Here is a 15,144-nt window from a genome sequence, read left to right as displayed (position 1 = left end):
CTGTGGTTGTGTTGTCGAAAGCTTTCATGGCTGGGATCACACTGTTGTGGTATGTATTCCGGGCTCTATGGCCATGTGCCAGAAGCATTCTTTCCTGACGTTTCACCCACATCTGTGGCAGACATACTCAGAGGTTTTGACGTCTGTGCGAAGCTAGGCAAGTGGGGTTTATATATCTGTGGAAGGTCCAGGGTGGGAGAAAGAACTCTTGTCTGTGGGAGGCAAGTGTGAATGTTGCAATTGGTCACCTTGATTAGCATTGAATAGCCTTGCAGCTTCAAAGCCTGGCTGCTTCCTACCTGGGGGAATCCTTTGTTGGGAGGTATTAGCTGGCCCTGATTGTTTCCTGTCTGGAATTCCCATTTTCTGGGTGTTGTTCTTTTACTGTCCTGATTTTAGCTTTTCTGTAGCTAAAAATGCATATAAAATTGATTCTATAGGGAGGATAAATAATTGGATTTCAACTCCTACAGCTTAGCTTTCTCTGCCAATAATGGTACCATACCAAACTAAACCTCCCAAGATTCTGTAGCAGTGAGCCATCTTGGATATTGTAAGGGATTTTTTATTATTATTATTATTATTATTATTATTATTATTATTATTATTAGACCTTGCTCCCAGGAAGGTGCCTTCGCTGTGGCTCCCAACTTATCTATCTACCTTTCCACATATTCTCCACATTGTGTGTATGTGTATGTATATTATATATACATGAGCCCCGATGGCGAAGTGTGTTAAAGCACTGAACTGCTAAACTTGCAGACCAAAAGGTCCCAGGTTCAAATCCCGGGAGCAGAGTGAGTGCCCGCTGTTAGCTCCAGCTTCTGCCAACCTAGCAGCTTGAAAACATGCCAATGTGAGTAGATCAATAGGTACCGCTCTGGCGGGAAGGTAATGGCACTCCATGTAGTCATGCCGGCCACATGACCTTGGAGGTGTCTATGGACAACACTGGCTCTTGGGCTTAGAAATGGAGATGAGCACCAACCCCCAGAGTCAGACATGACTGAACTTAACGTCAAGGGATACCTTTACCTTTACCTATATACACACACACACAAACACACACACACATATGCAGGGACTATATATATATATACACAGTATATATCACACACACACCAATTTAACAAAGTTTCAGCCACAAAAACAAAGTTTCTGAAGTAGAACAATGACTTTCACAGTAAAGACAACCCAATTTAACAGGAAATAAGACTTTCAAACCAGGAACAGATTTCTGCAATTATTAAAAAATGGTTTATTATAAAAGCTATGAAAATTCGCCAAAAATCAGAGGATAAGGGAAACGTTCCGAATTTTGGTGAGCTATCAGTGTTAAATGTGTTCTACCACTGTACCAAGTTTGAAGAAGATCACTCAAAAAATGAGGGGTGGGAGAGTCCTGTAAAGTCCTCTCCCTCTGTGCTGTTTTTGGGAATTGCGCATGCGCGTCCGCCATTAACGAATTAATTTAGAAAATAACGAATTTTCGTTAATTTCGAATTTTTGGGGGGGCAAAATTCGGAAATGACATCAGAAACGAAACGCTGGCGCCCCCTGCTTTTGAAACGAGTTTAGAATCAATTTTTTCATGGATCGCTCAAGCCTACTATACACACACACACACACACACACCAAATTAATAGGTAATAAAACTATCCTCATCAGCTCTAACATATACTGAACCTGTTTTACTCTAGCTACTGTATATGAATCCAAACATAGACCTGGTCTGGGTTCTATTTGACCACTACCACCTTGCTGTCAGGGCAGGCCTAGTTTTCCTTTTTAATGGACTGGCAACCCTATAGACACCAACTGATTTCTCATCTCATGGATGGCCTCCACTTGAAACAAATAAATCATCATCATAATCATCAAAACTTTATTTCTACCCCACCACCATCTCCCAAAAGGGACTTGGGGCAGCTTACAAAGCACTCATAATATAACAATGCATACGGTGCAATAAATTCAGACACATAAATATCAAAGGGAAACATAATTCACATCATCAATACATAATAATACCACAGTAAAATCAATCAACCCTAAAACACACATCAACAAAATGTTATGGTAATTATAGATATAAAATGAATAATAACCAACCAGTCACATAATGTGCTTTCAGTAAGAAAACCAATGGGTCTATAATTTGGACCTTTCGGGCTCTATCTCTATTGGAAAGCTTGGTTAAAGAACCAAGTTTTTAAGCTGGACCAAAAACATTGGACCGTGGGGGCCAGCCTAATTTCCCTTGGGAGAGTGTTCCAAAGCCGGGGGGGGGCACCACCGAGAAGGCCCTCTCTCTCGTCCCCACCAACCGTACATGTGAAGGCAGTGGGACTGAGAGGAGGGCCTCCCCGGTGGACCACAGAGCCCATGCCAGTTCATAAAAAGAGATGGGGTCGCGAAGATTGACTGGACCCGAACCGTATAGGGCTTTGTAGGTAATAACTTGCACTTTGAATTCAGCCCAGAAACTTGTCGGCAGCCAGTACAGCTGCTTCAAATAGAGGGATACTATGCCCCCTAAAAGCAGCCCTGGCTGCCGACCTTTGCACTAATTGCAGTTTTCCAGCCGTCTTCAAAGGCAGCCCCATGTAGAGTGTATGGCAGTAATCCATCCTGGATGTAACTAAGGCATGGACCACTGTGGCTAAGTCAGGCTTTTCAAGGTACAGTTGCAGCTGGCGCACAAGTTTTAATTGTGCAAAAGCCCTCCCAGCCACCGCTGACACCTGAGATTCACAAGAAGCAGGAAAAGAGATGGCTCCCAAACCTTTGCCTTTTCTTCAAGCTCTGGCCTCCGAATCATTTTCTGGAAAAAGCTGACTAAAAAACCTCACAGACTTGCATAGAAATAGAATAGGAGAGAGAGAGAACAAGAGGGAGCTTTTATGTATTCAGGAAATTGGGCAGCCTTTTTGTGAGTTTACAGGACACAGCTCAGGCATGTTGTCAAATCTCAAATTTCTGGGCATAAGCATCCAAACTTGGCCACATTCTTCCCAATGGAGGAACTGAGACTCTTCAAGTGACCCTTTTCCTTCCGAATGAGGCAGCATGGTAGTGAAAGAACTTTATAGAAAGACATACATAAAGGAACTCTGCCTTGGTGCTATTCAGAATGGGCTCAGATACGGTACCTGGTGGCCCAAATCATGCTTGTAATTGCATATTTCCTCAGACCATTAAAATGACCCTGAGCAGCTTTTGCATGCCTTTGTATTGCTCTAAAGAGGTTTTTAAAAGACTACTGAAAGCACATTGAAAAGTCTCCATCTCCGTTTCCAACACAAATGAAAGAAACACAGTTCTGCTTCTCAATTGACAAGGCAACTTAATGGCTGGCCCAGATTTTACCAAAAGCAAAATTTGTGCCAAAAGAGAGCTGTGTGTCTAAGGGGATAGTTAAAAGCTTCTCAAAATATAAGCATTTTCACACTGTAGCAGAAAATGGAAATAATAATTGGTTAAGTACAGGACCATCCAATGGAACTACTAGTGGCACAAATAAACAAAAAAGTACAGAGCAGCAACACTTATGAAACAAGCCCACCCACACGCCCCACCATTTAATGAGACATTCACTCACACTTGCTTTTTAACAAAGAAAACAATTTATTCTTCTGCCACCTCCACATTCTCACTGTAGAGAAAGGGTGGGGAGTAATTATATTGCAATAACTCCCATAACCCCTTATGAGCAGTTTGAAGCTACCAAGAGTTGAAGTCCAAAATATCTGGAATTGTTTTTGAAAACATGAAACTTTCACCAGTCTTATATAACCAAAAGCTATTTATAAACAGTCACCAGAGGTCTCTGGCAAAGAATGTATCCCAAAGGATTTCACAGGATGGCATTCAAAGTATGATAATGCAGATATAGCTAAACAAGAATAAATAAAATAGATATACAATTACAGATAGGTATAAAAAGTAGAGTCACTACCTTTGACATCATGGCATCCCTTGCTTTCTAGTTTATTGAATCCTGGATAGCTTTTTGGACTCTTCTCTTTACTTACTTCCTAACTCAGTGGTTCTCAGCCTGTGGGTCCCCAGATGTTTTGGCCTTCAACCCCCAGAAATCCTAACAGCTGGTAACCTGGCTGGAATTTCTGGGAGTTGTAGGCCAAAACAACCGGGTACCCACAGGTTGGGAACCAATGCCCTAACTGGTTTGGGCCAAATTTGTGCTGCTTTGTTTCAACCACTGTTCTGCTCTTTTTTTATATCCTCTGTATATGAACTTGGACTGACTTTGGTTCACCTTTTTTTCTTAAACTAAAGATGTACTGTCCTGGGCATTTATTAAAACAGAATAAGTGGCCCTAAAACCAGTTCACAGCTTTATGGCAATGGGTCCACCATCTGAAGCTTTTCCTCTGGACACAACAGGTATACCCCCTCCCCCCTCCTGGGAAAGAGAAATAGTATGTGAAAGTAATTCTTCCTTTTTGAAAGGGGTATTTAGGGACTGGCAGTGGTGCCCATAGACTGGGGCCAGGGAAACAGCATTCGCAGGTTCCCTGAAGTCACCCCTCCAACCAGGTGTGTTGATGCAAAATAAAGTAGCTGCTACCATTCCCCAGGTGGAGTGCTTTGTGACACCAATAAGGTCCAATTTTGGATTCTTCTCTATTATTCATACAGTACAAAAGCTAAAAGAAGGAAACTGGCAAGGGTGTTATAAACTATTCATAATATGTTCCATTTGTTTTTATGAACAAACTGCTGAAACCTTTGCCATTATTTATGTTCTTAATGTTAAATAAGGTCTTTACCACACAAGTTCATTAGAAGTCTTTGTCGCAGATTAAAGACAGATATTTAAAAATTTATAATAAAACAGGAATGGACAATATTTTATTGACTTCCTTGCATTCCTTGTACCTCTCTTCATGTTCAGGGGAAGACAACAGCAAACACCATTTGGAGCATAGAGCTATAGCTGGATGAAGAAGGATGAGCAGGAAAGCCAATATTTAATATTCGAGGGTTACAGTTTGACAGCACAGCGAGACAAGCACTCAGAAAATGCTTTTGAATCTGTCACATTAATTATCATAATGAAATCTATTTGAAATTTTGAAGTATTAGTCTTTGGTTCAGGAAAGCAAAAGCTTTATATCCCAGACTTTAAAAAACAAAAGAATCATCAAATGGAAAGGTATGAACTCCTGGTCTGGCAAGAATAATAGGAGCATGATTGTAGGAGCAAAAGTGTCCTTTAAGTGGGGATGAGAAGGGAAGCACCAGCAGAAGGATCTAAATCTAAGACACTTTGATATCAGATGTAGCAGCAAAAGGTATGGATGGGGCAAAGCATAAGGAATAACAACAACAACAACAACAACAACAACAACAACAACAACAACAGCTTTATTTTTCTATCCTCCATCTCCCCACAGGGACTCGGGGTAGCTAACACGGGCCAAGTCCGAAAACAAATAAAAACAAAGTAAAGTGCATATAAAAACAGCATCTTAACCCGAATAAAACACATTAAAATTAAGTAATACAGTACAATGGCAATGCAAAACAGTAACAACAAGTTTAAAACATGGAATAATGACATAGAAAATCACCATTTAGGAGAGGTAGAGTAAAATGGGAGGGCGTTCTAAGGGAAAGTGCAGGGATAGATTTTTTTAGTGCCATTTGGAGCATAGGAGGGCAAAGTGCTCAGACATTCCCCACACTGGAGTGAGGTTGGACTTCAAGTTGTTCCCAGGAGAGAGTAGAATAAAATGCAAAATATAGTGAATTAGTTTGAATGAGATTTTGATCATGGGGGCTGGATTATTCAAAAGCGCACCGGAAGAACCAAGTTTTCAACTCTTTTTAAAAAGAGGATAGGGTGGGTGTTTGCCTATTCTCAAGGAAATGAAGCCTTGCTCTCACACACATGTATGAATGTGTGCACATAAACATACATCCATGCACACACATTTGTTCTCTCACACATGCTCATAGCACTTCCAGTTAGTGGATCAAAGCAAACTGTCTTTGGTTTTCCAGCTTGATCAGTTTTCATATTGGTCAAATGATATCCAACTGTGTTGGCAAAGCAAAGGCAGACTGCTCTCCATGAGGCTGATTGGCCTGGGGTCACCTTTATATTGTAACTTAGTATGGGAGAGAGGTACATTTTAATCCACCCCCCTCCCACACACACACACACTACTCTGGCAAGCAACAAAAAGAGAGGCTTTGAATGGAAGTGTGATTTCAAGGTCCTTTCCTTCACTTGGAGGGAGTTTAGGCAGGAACAAACAGCAGGTCCCGGTGGAGGTCCCTTCTTTCATACCTTGCCTTCTTAAGATGGTGGGGCTCTGGTTAAGTCCTTGACATGTTCAGAAATAGCAGGGGAGACTGGCAGACCAGATCCAGCTCCAACTCCCAGGCCACAGGCTCCACCATAGGAAGCTGCAGTTTCCATTTCAGTGGATTTTAGTTTTTTAAAAAAAATCATGATTCAAGATGCTGAATGTGCTTGGGAATATGACTTTGCAGTCTGGACTGTTATCAAGAATGAACTGATTGCTCTGTTGATATATGAGCCAGTGGCTGCCTCAGAAATGCACATAGCAGTGTTGAAAGAATCTGATTAACTAAAACTGAAAATCTAGCACTTAATATTAGGATTTTATCACACTGGCCTGTTGTCTCACAGTAATCACAGTGTTGAAACAAATGGGAATGTACCTGTAACATAACAGTTTAAAAAAAAAAAAAAATCACTATCAGGCTTCTCTGAAATTGTGCTATTGTGCTCCCATCCCTTGCTTCTCCAATTCCAGCCCTCTTTTTCCTGTCTTGTCTCTTATTCCCGTCTTTTTTCCATAGGCTTTTCCCAAGTCTTTTTACCCATGAAAGACATTCTAAAAGTGTCAAAGAAGCAGATACATTTCTTTTTTCTCTGTTTGAATACATTTCATTCAATTGAAAGAGGCAACTCTGCTAGTAGTCAGATGAGCAAAGGGGTGCTGAGTGACAGCCCAAAGGGAGGAGAAGCTGGGTTGCAGTGGGGGAGGGGGAGGTGTCTCCTTGCGGGGTGCCATGAAATTGGAGCTAATCTTGCTACATCTCCTTCCTTCCCTGGGGCTCACTTTTCCATATTAAAAACAACTTCAGCCTGTTCAACAGCAGTGAGGTGGAAGAAGGGGAAAAGTCATGCCCACCACTTCAAGAAGGAACATTGGGTGCTGTTGATGGGTTTTCCCACAAATGAAAAGGTACAGTCGTTTTATGGGTGTTGGGGGTTTTATAATGTTATAAGTTGCTAATTTTATACATCTTGTGTCTTATGATTGTATTTTTATGTTATGTATCTGTTTTCTGATTTTATATGCTGTACGCTGCTTTGAGTCTCGCTCTGGGAGAAAAGCCAGATATAAATAAATAAATAAATAAAATGCTCCACCACCAATTTAAATACAAAACAGCAATAGGAGAGACATGACATCATTTGATAAGTATCAGTGACAGACACTATTATCCTGCTGTATTTCTGATTCATATGTGATTTTATATGTTTTATAAATTAATTCATTTTAACTGAATATATCATATGTTGTTGTTGCATTACTGGGCTTGGTCCCCATGTAATCCGCCCCAAGTCCCTTTGGGGAGATGGGGCGGGATATAAGAATAAAATTATTATTGTTATTATTATTATTATTATTATTGACACAACGACGTTGTATGACACAGCAAACAAGATAGGTATGCTTGATTTCGTTTCACAAAATCACAAGTCAAACACTTCCCAAGTGTCTAGGACTGTGTGATGTATTTTCGGATGATGCGTGCAGATCCCAGTAAGGTGGCCTTTTGCAGTTGGCAGATCGTAATTTTGTCAATGTCTATTGTTTCCAAATGCCGGCTGAGATCTTTTGGCACGGCACCCAGTGTGCCCATCACCACCGGGACCACCTGCACTGGTTTCTGCCAGAGTTTTTGAAGTTCAGTCTTGAGGTCCTGATAGCGGCTGATTTTTTCCTGTTGTTTTTCATCAATGCGACTGTCACCTGGGATGGCAACATCAATGATCCAAACCTTGTTCTTTTCCACAACTGTGATGTCTGGTGTGTTGTGTTCCAGAACTTTGTCAGTCTGGATTCGGAAGTCCCACAGTATCTTTGCATGTTCATTTTCCACAACCTTTGCAGGTTTGTGATCCCACCAGTTTTTTACTGCAGGGAGGTGGTACTTGAGGCATAAGTTCCAATGAATCATTTGGGCCACATAGTTGTGCCTCTGTTTGTAGCATTTTGGGTCATCAGCTGATTTTTCGATCATGGCCTTGATTGCATTTGTTCTGATGGCTTGCTCCTGGGCTGCAAGGATCAGGCCTTCTGTCTCCTTCTTCAGTGTCCCATTTGTGAGCCAGAGCCAGGTCTTCTCCTTGTCAGCTTTTCCTTCAATTTTGTCAAGGAACTTTCCATGCAGTGTTTTGTTGTGCCAGCTGTCAGCTCTAGTTTGTAGTGCGGTTTTCTTGTACTGGTTTTTTGTCTGCTGTGCTTTGAGGAGTTTCTGATTTTTTACTTCAATCAAAGCAGGCTCTTCACTGTGCTTTACATATTCTGCCAGGGCATGTTCTTCTTCTTTGACAGCTTGTTTTATTTGTAAGAGTCCTCTGCCCCCTGATCTTCTAGGCAGATATAACCGGTCAACATCATTGCAAGGGTGCAGGGAATGATGAATGGTCATGAGTTTTCATGTTCTTCTGTCCAAATTGTCCAGTTCCACCTGTGTCCAATGTATAATGCCAGCAGTATATCTTATGACAGGTATGGCCCAGGTGTTTATGGCCTTGATGGTGTTGCCTCCATTGAGCTTGCTTTTGAGAATTTTCCTGACCCTTTGTGTGTATTCTTTGCTGACCACAGTTTTCACATGTTCATGCTTGATGTTGTCCAGCTGTAATATGCCCAGATATTTATAGGCCTCTGGCTGGTGACACCTTATTGTTTGGCCATTGGGCATATTGATGCCCTCACTTTCAATGATTTTTCCCTTCTTCAATGCCACTATTGAACATTTGTCCAAACCAAACTCCATGTTGATATCAGTGCTAAAATTCGGACAGTGTTGGTCAGAGATTGGATTTCAGTTTCCGTTTTCCCATATAGCTTCATGTCATCCATGTACATCATATGGCCCCCCCGCAGGTGCCACCTTGACATGGTGGGGGGGGGGGCTTAACTGCTCCAATGATGACTGAGGGCTGTGCTGGCGGTAGTGTAACTACCGGCAGGTCCAACCAAGCCAGAGAGGCCTCAGCTGAGGAGCAGAACTAAAGCACCTAACCCATTAGCATTATGGAGAATCAAACCCAAACAAAGTCTATACTGGCTCGGTCGTCGCCCAGGATAAAAAGGACCGCGGTGGATGCTGCTGATTCTGGACATCCATCGACAAGTGGGCTACGGAATCATCAAAACCCAAATGAACAGTCACAGAAGCGGCAGAAATACACAATGCCAGAAAACCGTATTATTATTATTATTATTATTATTATTATTATTATTATTATTATTCACCAACCTCATAATAAAGTCCTTCTTTAAAAAGGATAAAGCTACAAAAGCTGAAGCAATGGAGACAGACATTCTTAAGGAGTTGGGAATAGAATAGGAAAATGCTGTCCTGCCTTTCAAGACATACACAACAAAGACTTGTTGGGTGCTCAGATGCAGGCCAACTGTCTCCAACCTCTTCGAGAATTGCTGAACTTGCCAAGGACTTGCTTTCTGCATTTCAAGGGATCTTATTTGTCTAACTTCACTGGGAAAACTTTTCAGTGTAGAGGGGAAGCCTTAAAGTGAGCAGTTACTTCTAAGTCATGGGCCATCATGAATAGACATCATCTTGACAACAGTTAACAACAGCACCAGCAACTTCTAATCCATCTCCTCTTCTGTTTCCACTTGTTTCTGTATCTCTGTGTAAATAGAAAGTTCTTCTGGTCATAAGGACAACCATTTGGAAATGCAATTTTGGGGAAGTGGGGCCACAACAGCCCACTTGTTTGGGAACTCACAGGTTAGCAGTAGAACAGTTCTAGCATTCTGACCCAGTTCTGTGTCTTATCCTGAGAAATTAGAAAGTCAGACTCTGTGGGAATATTGCAACAGGTAAAAATATAATAATAATTCATCCATAAATGCAGTGAAGTCAACTACAGAACATATCCTGCAGCAAGAAAGAATCAGTCACAGGGGACAAGGAGAGGGGACAAAAAAGGCAAATAAATTGAGCTTTGAAAAGAGAGGGCACTCACATGGGAGATTCAATGGTGTCGGATGGGGATTATTTTCTTGGAGGATTATAAGGAAACAAACATCTCATTGTTGCATGATTAAAGTGATTTCTCCTGTAATCCCCTTCCTTAGCCAATTAACACATTGGGAGGGAATGGAGGGACCCTCTTGATAAGCAAACATACCCAGGAAGACAAGGACTGAGGATGTTGAAGGGAGCAGTGCAAATACAAAGTGTCCTCAAGATGAATGTGTGCTGCCAGTGGAGCACATACCCTCCTGACAATGGGCCACTGCTGATTGAGGAGCTTGCTGTTTCTACAGTGAGTATTGCTGCTGAGGATGTCTGGTCCCTCTGCGTGTCAAGTGCTTTGCTGACCTAAACTACTCCCTCCATAGAAGACTTGAGCAAAGCTAATGGTAGACCTTTTCCTCTCCATGCTGCAGGCTGTACTACATAGTCTGTTTTTGGAAGCTGCTCCGAGCCCTAAGGGAGTGGCAGCATATAGGTTCGAATAATAAATAAATAAATAAATAATGGGGGAGCCAAGGCGAGTCAGGCCAGGGCAGTCTGACTACTTCTCCTTCATTTCCCTTCTGACTGAATGACCAGGGCTGCAGGCTCCACAGGAAAGGGGCAAAATGGTACAATTGTCTCCCAAATAAGAATTCTGTCTCCATTCATAAAAGTCAATATTAACGTAACATGATGCTAATTCAAAACATTATTTAGCAAAAGTTAAGATATTTAGATCATCAGAGAGCAGTTTGATCACACAACAAAATTAGGTTAACAATTATAAGAACACATTGCTGAACTAAACTAGGCTAACCAATGTAGAGGGGGAAGTACAGGCATAGTGCCTTGAACACCAGGACATCTGGGATGGTTTTTCCTCTCATCATGAGAATTGGGTAGCTTCAAAAGTCATAGCAGCTAATTTATAAATCACGGTGACCAGGAAGTTGTTGCAAATAGAAAGTTAGAGTCACAGAATTCTGTTATTTTAAATCATTATCCCTTATTTCTGACATAGGGCCCTTCCAGACATGCCCTATATCCCAGGATCTGATCCCAGGTTTTCTGCTTTAAACTGGATTATATGAGTCTGCATTGCCAGATAATCTGGGATAAACAGAAAACCTGGAACCAGATCCTGGGATATAGGGCCTGACTGGAAAGGTCCATAGTCATACAAAACATAACAGATTAATGTGTTGTCGAAGACTTTCATGGCCGGGATCACAGGGTTGTTGTATGTCTTTCGGGCTGTGTGGCCATGTTCCAGAAGTATTCTCTCCTGACGTTTCGCCCACATCTATGGCAGGCATCCTCAGAGGTTGTGAGGTATGGATAAATTAAGTAAGGAAAGCAAAGAATATATATCTGTGTAGAGTCCAAGGTGTGGCAAGAGTTCTTTGTCACTGGGAGCCAGCATTAATGTTTCAGTTAATTACCCTAATTGGCATTGGAAATGTTTTGTCCCTTGCCTGGGGGCATCCTTTGTTCAGTCAAGTCCTTATTGTGTTGGTTCCCATCTACTGTTTTGATTTTGGAGTTTTGTAATACTGGTAGCCAGATTTTGTTCATTTTCATGGTTTCTTCCTTTCTGTTGAAGTTGTCCACATGCTTGTGGATTTCAATGGCTTCTCTGTGTAGTCTGACATGATAGTTGTTAGAATGGTCCAGCATTTTTGTGTTCTCAAATAGTATTCTGTGTCCAGGCTGGTTCATCAAATGCTCTGCTATGGCTGATTTCTCTGGTTGAATTAGTCTGCAGTGCCTTTAATGTTCTTTGACTCTTGTTTGGGCGCTGCGTTTGGTAGTCCCTATGTATACTTGTCCACAGCTGCATGGTATCCGGTAGACTCCTGTAGAGGAGAGAGGACCCCTCTTGTCCTTCGCTGACCGTAGCATTTGTTGGATTTTCTTTGTGGGTCTGTAGATAGTTTGTAGGTTGTGCTTTTTCATCAATTTGCCTATGCACAATCAAAGCCCTGACAGACCGTGCACAAAGAATCTGCGAACCTCACCTCCTCCAAGGTGAATTCAACCACCTAAACTGGGCTCTACAGGCCAATGGATACTCCACCACAGACATCAGAAGAGCTGCAAGGCCAAGAACAAGCCACGAGAGTCAAGACAAAGATCCACCCAGAGGAAAGGTGTTCTTACCATACATCAAGGGAACTACTGACCGCATAGGCAAATTGATGAAAAAGCACAACCTACAAACTATCTACAGACCCACAAAGAAAATCCAACAAATGCTACGGTCAGCGAAGGACAAGAGGGATCCTCTCTCCTCTGCAGGAGTCTACCGGATACCATGCAGCTGTGGACAAGTCTACATAGGGACCACCAAACGCAGCGCCCAAACAAGAGTCAAAGAACATTAAAGGCACTGCAGACTAATTCAACCAGAGAAATCAGCCATAGCAGAGCATTTGATGAACCAGCCTGGACACAGAATACTATTTGAGAACACAAAAATGCTGGACCATTCTAACAACTATCATGTCAGACTACACAGAGAAGCCATTGAAATCCACAAGCATGTGGACAACTTCAACAGAAAGGAAGAAACCATGAAAATGAACAAAATCTGGCTACCAGTATTACAAAACTCCAAAATCAAAACAGTAGATGGGAACCAACACAATAAGGACTTGACTGAACAAAGGATGCCCCCAGGCAAGGGACAAAACATTTCCAATGCCAATTAGGGTGATTAACTGAAACATTAATGCTGGCTCCCAGTGACAAAGAACTCTTGCCACACCTTGGACTCTACACAGATATATATTCTTTGCTTTCCTTACTTAATTTATCCATACCTCACAACCTCTGAGGATGCCTGCCATAGATGTGGGCGAAACGTCAGGAGAGAATACTTCTGGAACATGGCCACACAGCCCGAAAGACATACAACAACCCCATAACAGATTAATTTGAGAATATTATGCTTCAATAATTACCCTTCTTTAAAAAGAGATGCCAGGGTCACATTTTTCAGGAAAATTCTATGCTCTTACCTCCTCAAACCCAGGATAGATTTGGGGAAGAAAACCCCAGTTTTGAGTTTTTTCAGGCCTGAGTAGAAGACATGATCATTAATTAAAACAGCCCCAGGGAATTCAGGCTCAAATCAAGTCCTTTCCATTGTATTGTATAATAAACTGAAGCTATTATGTTATTTTGACAGTAAATGCTTCTCTTACATTTTCCATTTAGGAGACTGTTGCGAAGAATCTGGTCCACTTTCATTGCAATGTCGGAGACATTCTGAGCAATTGCTTGGATCCTCTCCATCAAGCCAACCGCTGGATGGAACCTGAAAAGTAAGTAAATAGACAATAAAGCCATGATTCATTCTTGTCAGGCAGGCAAGCTTGCTTGTCAAAAAGAGCAAAGAGGGCCCTTTGGTCTAAAACAACAATTCTTTGAAACTGCAAAGCCAGATGCCAACAGCAATTGCACTGGCAGTGAGAGGGATGCTACTTTCTGGCAGAGACGGGATAGAGGAGTGGAAACTGATGGCCCCAAATTTTCACAGCACTTTATCAAACTGGCTGCCACAAGAGAGAACAGCAGAGGCCAATCAATGGTCACTTCTGAACTGAGCAGAAATGGTCATGGTAGTTTCTGAACTGCACTGTGTGGAATTCGAATTTGTCCACCATATGAACTATTTCTGATCAATAAGGACTTTCTTCCTTCAGGATCTGTGTTGATTTCTTTTATCTTCTTATTTTGTCCCTTCTCTTCCAACTCAGCAAAATATTCCTTATCCTTGTTTTATCCATTTACTAATTCAAACCCTATTTTTCTACCCTGAATAACAGTCAACTATATACATATCTGAATCCTTTCGAGGAGAGAGGGTGGTCTAGAATTAAAGTGTTGTTGTTGTTGTTAAAGTTAATTTCTTTTGTTAGTAGATTAGTAATATGCATGTAAATATTTATTATAATTATCTTTTATTCACATAGGATCTACACATAATAAATCTTTTATAAATGTGTGTGTGTATATATATATATATATATATATATACACACACACACACACACACACACACACACACACACACACACATAGTAACAACCTTCTTGAAGTTATACACTTTTCTTCTTTAACTTATTTGGTGTAGTGAAAAGTCCAAAGCTTAAAGGAAATCTTTGAAAAGAGCAAACCATGCTATTTTAGACATTGCATTTCTGCAGAATGAAACTCTCCACCATGCCCTGTACCATTTCCTTTCAAGAAATGGTAATATATTTCAATGTCATTTTTTTAAAAAAAAATTAAAATGTGTACTGTGCCGTCCACCGGACAATAAAAAGCTATAAAACTGAAACGTGCTGTCCTTTATCCGGGCGAACTGCAAATCCCTATAAGCTGTCCTATAGATATTGAACGACTGAGTCTGGATAACTTCAAAAAAGGATGTTTATTCATACAAGGTTGTAAACCTGGCACAGATCTTAAAGTTGCAGAAAATGAAACAAATTTCTATAGGTTTTAGTCACAGAATTATCCCTGGTTCCAGAAGGCAAAGGTGATTATAAAACCACTATACCCTAATCACGCTGCCTATATTAGAAGGAGAAACTCTTTCCTTCCCTATCTTTACAGCAAAGATTAGTTCTAGAAGCGATGGAATAACTCTGCTCCTCTAACTAGATTTCCTATTCCAGATCAATATAATTCAATACTTATCTAATTTGGATAGGCTTAGATTGGCCTGGTTTTGAGGATGATTTGTCCCAGTTAGCCTTGCACAGCTCCAGCACGTTGGAAGACTATAGCCAGAATGAAACTCTAAAATGGAGACTAGACCCTGGTAAAAAGGGCGGTCCT

At 41.3% G+C, this 15,144-nt stretch overlaps 1 protein-coding gene across 1 annotated transcript in view; it reads right to left on the bottom strand.

Annotated features, from left to right (window-relative positions):
• mgat5b (alpha-1,6-mannosylglycoprotein 6-beta-N-acetylglucosaminyltransferase B) overlaps positions 1-15,144 on the bottom strand; it is a 243,480-nt gene that overhangs the window by 92,423 nt on the left and 135,913 nt on the right. The window contains exon 4 of the mRNA XM_062970644.1: positions 13,503-13,615. Within this exon, the coding sequence (XP_062826714.1) occupies positions 13,503-13,615 (113 nt within the window). The remainder of the gene's footprint in view (positions 1-13,502; positions 13,616-15,144) is intronic.

Source organism: Anolis carolinensis, chromosome 2 (assembly GCF_035594765.1).
Source record: "Anolis carolinensis isolate JA03-04 chromosome 2, rAnoCar3.1.pri, whole genome shotgun sequence".
Taxonomy (NCBI): Eukaryota; Metazoa; Chordata; class Lepidosauria; order Squamata; family Dactyloidae; genus Anolis; species Anolis carolinensis.
This window is presented reverse-complemented; position numbering and strand designations above follow the sequence as displayed.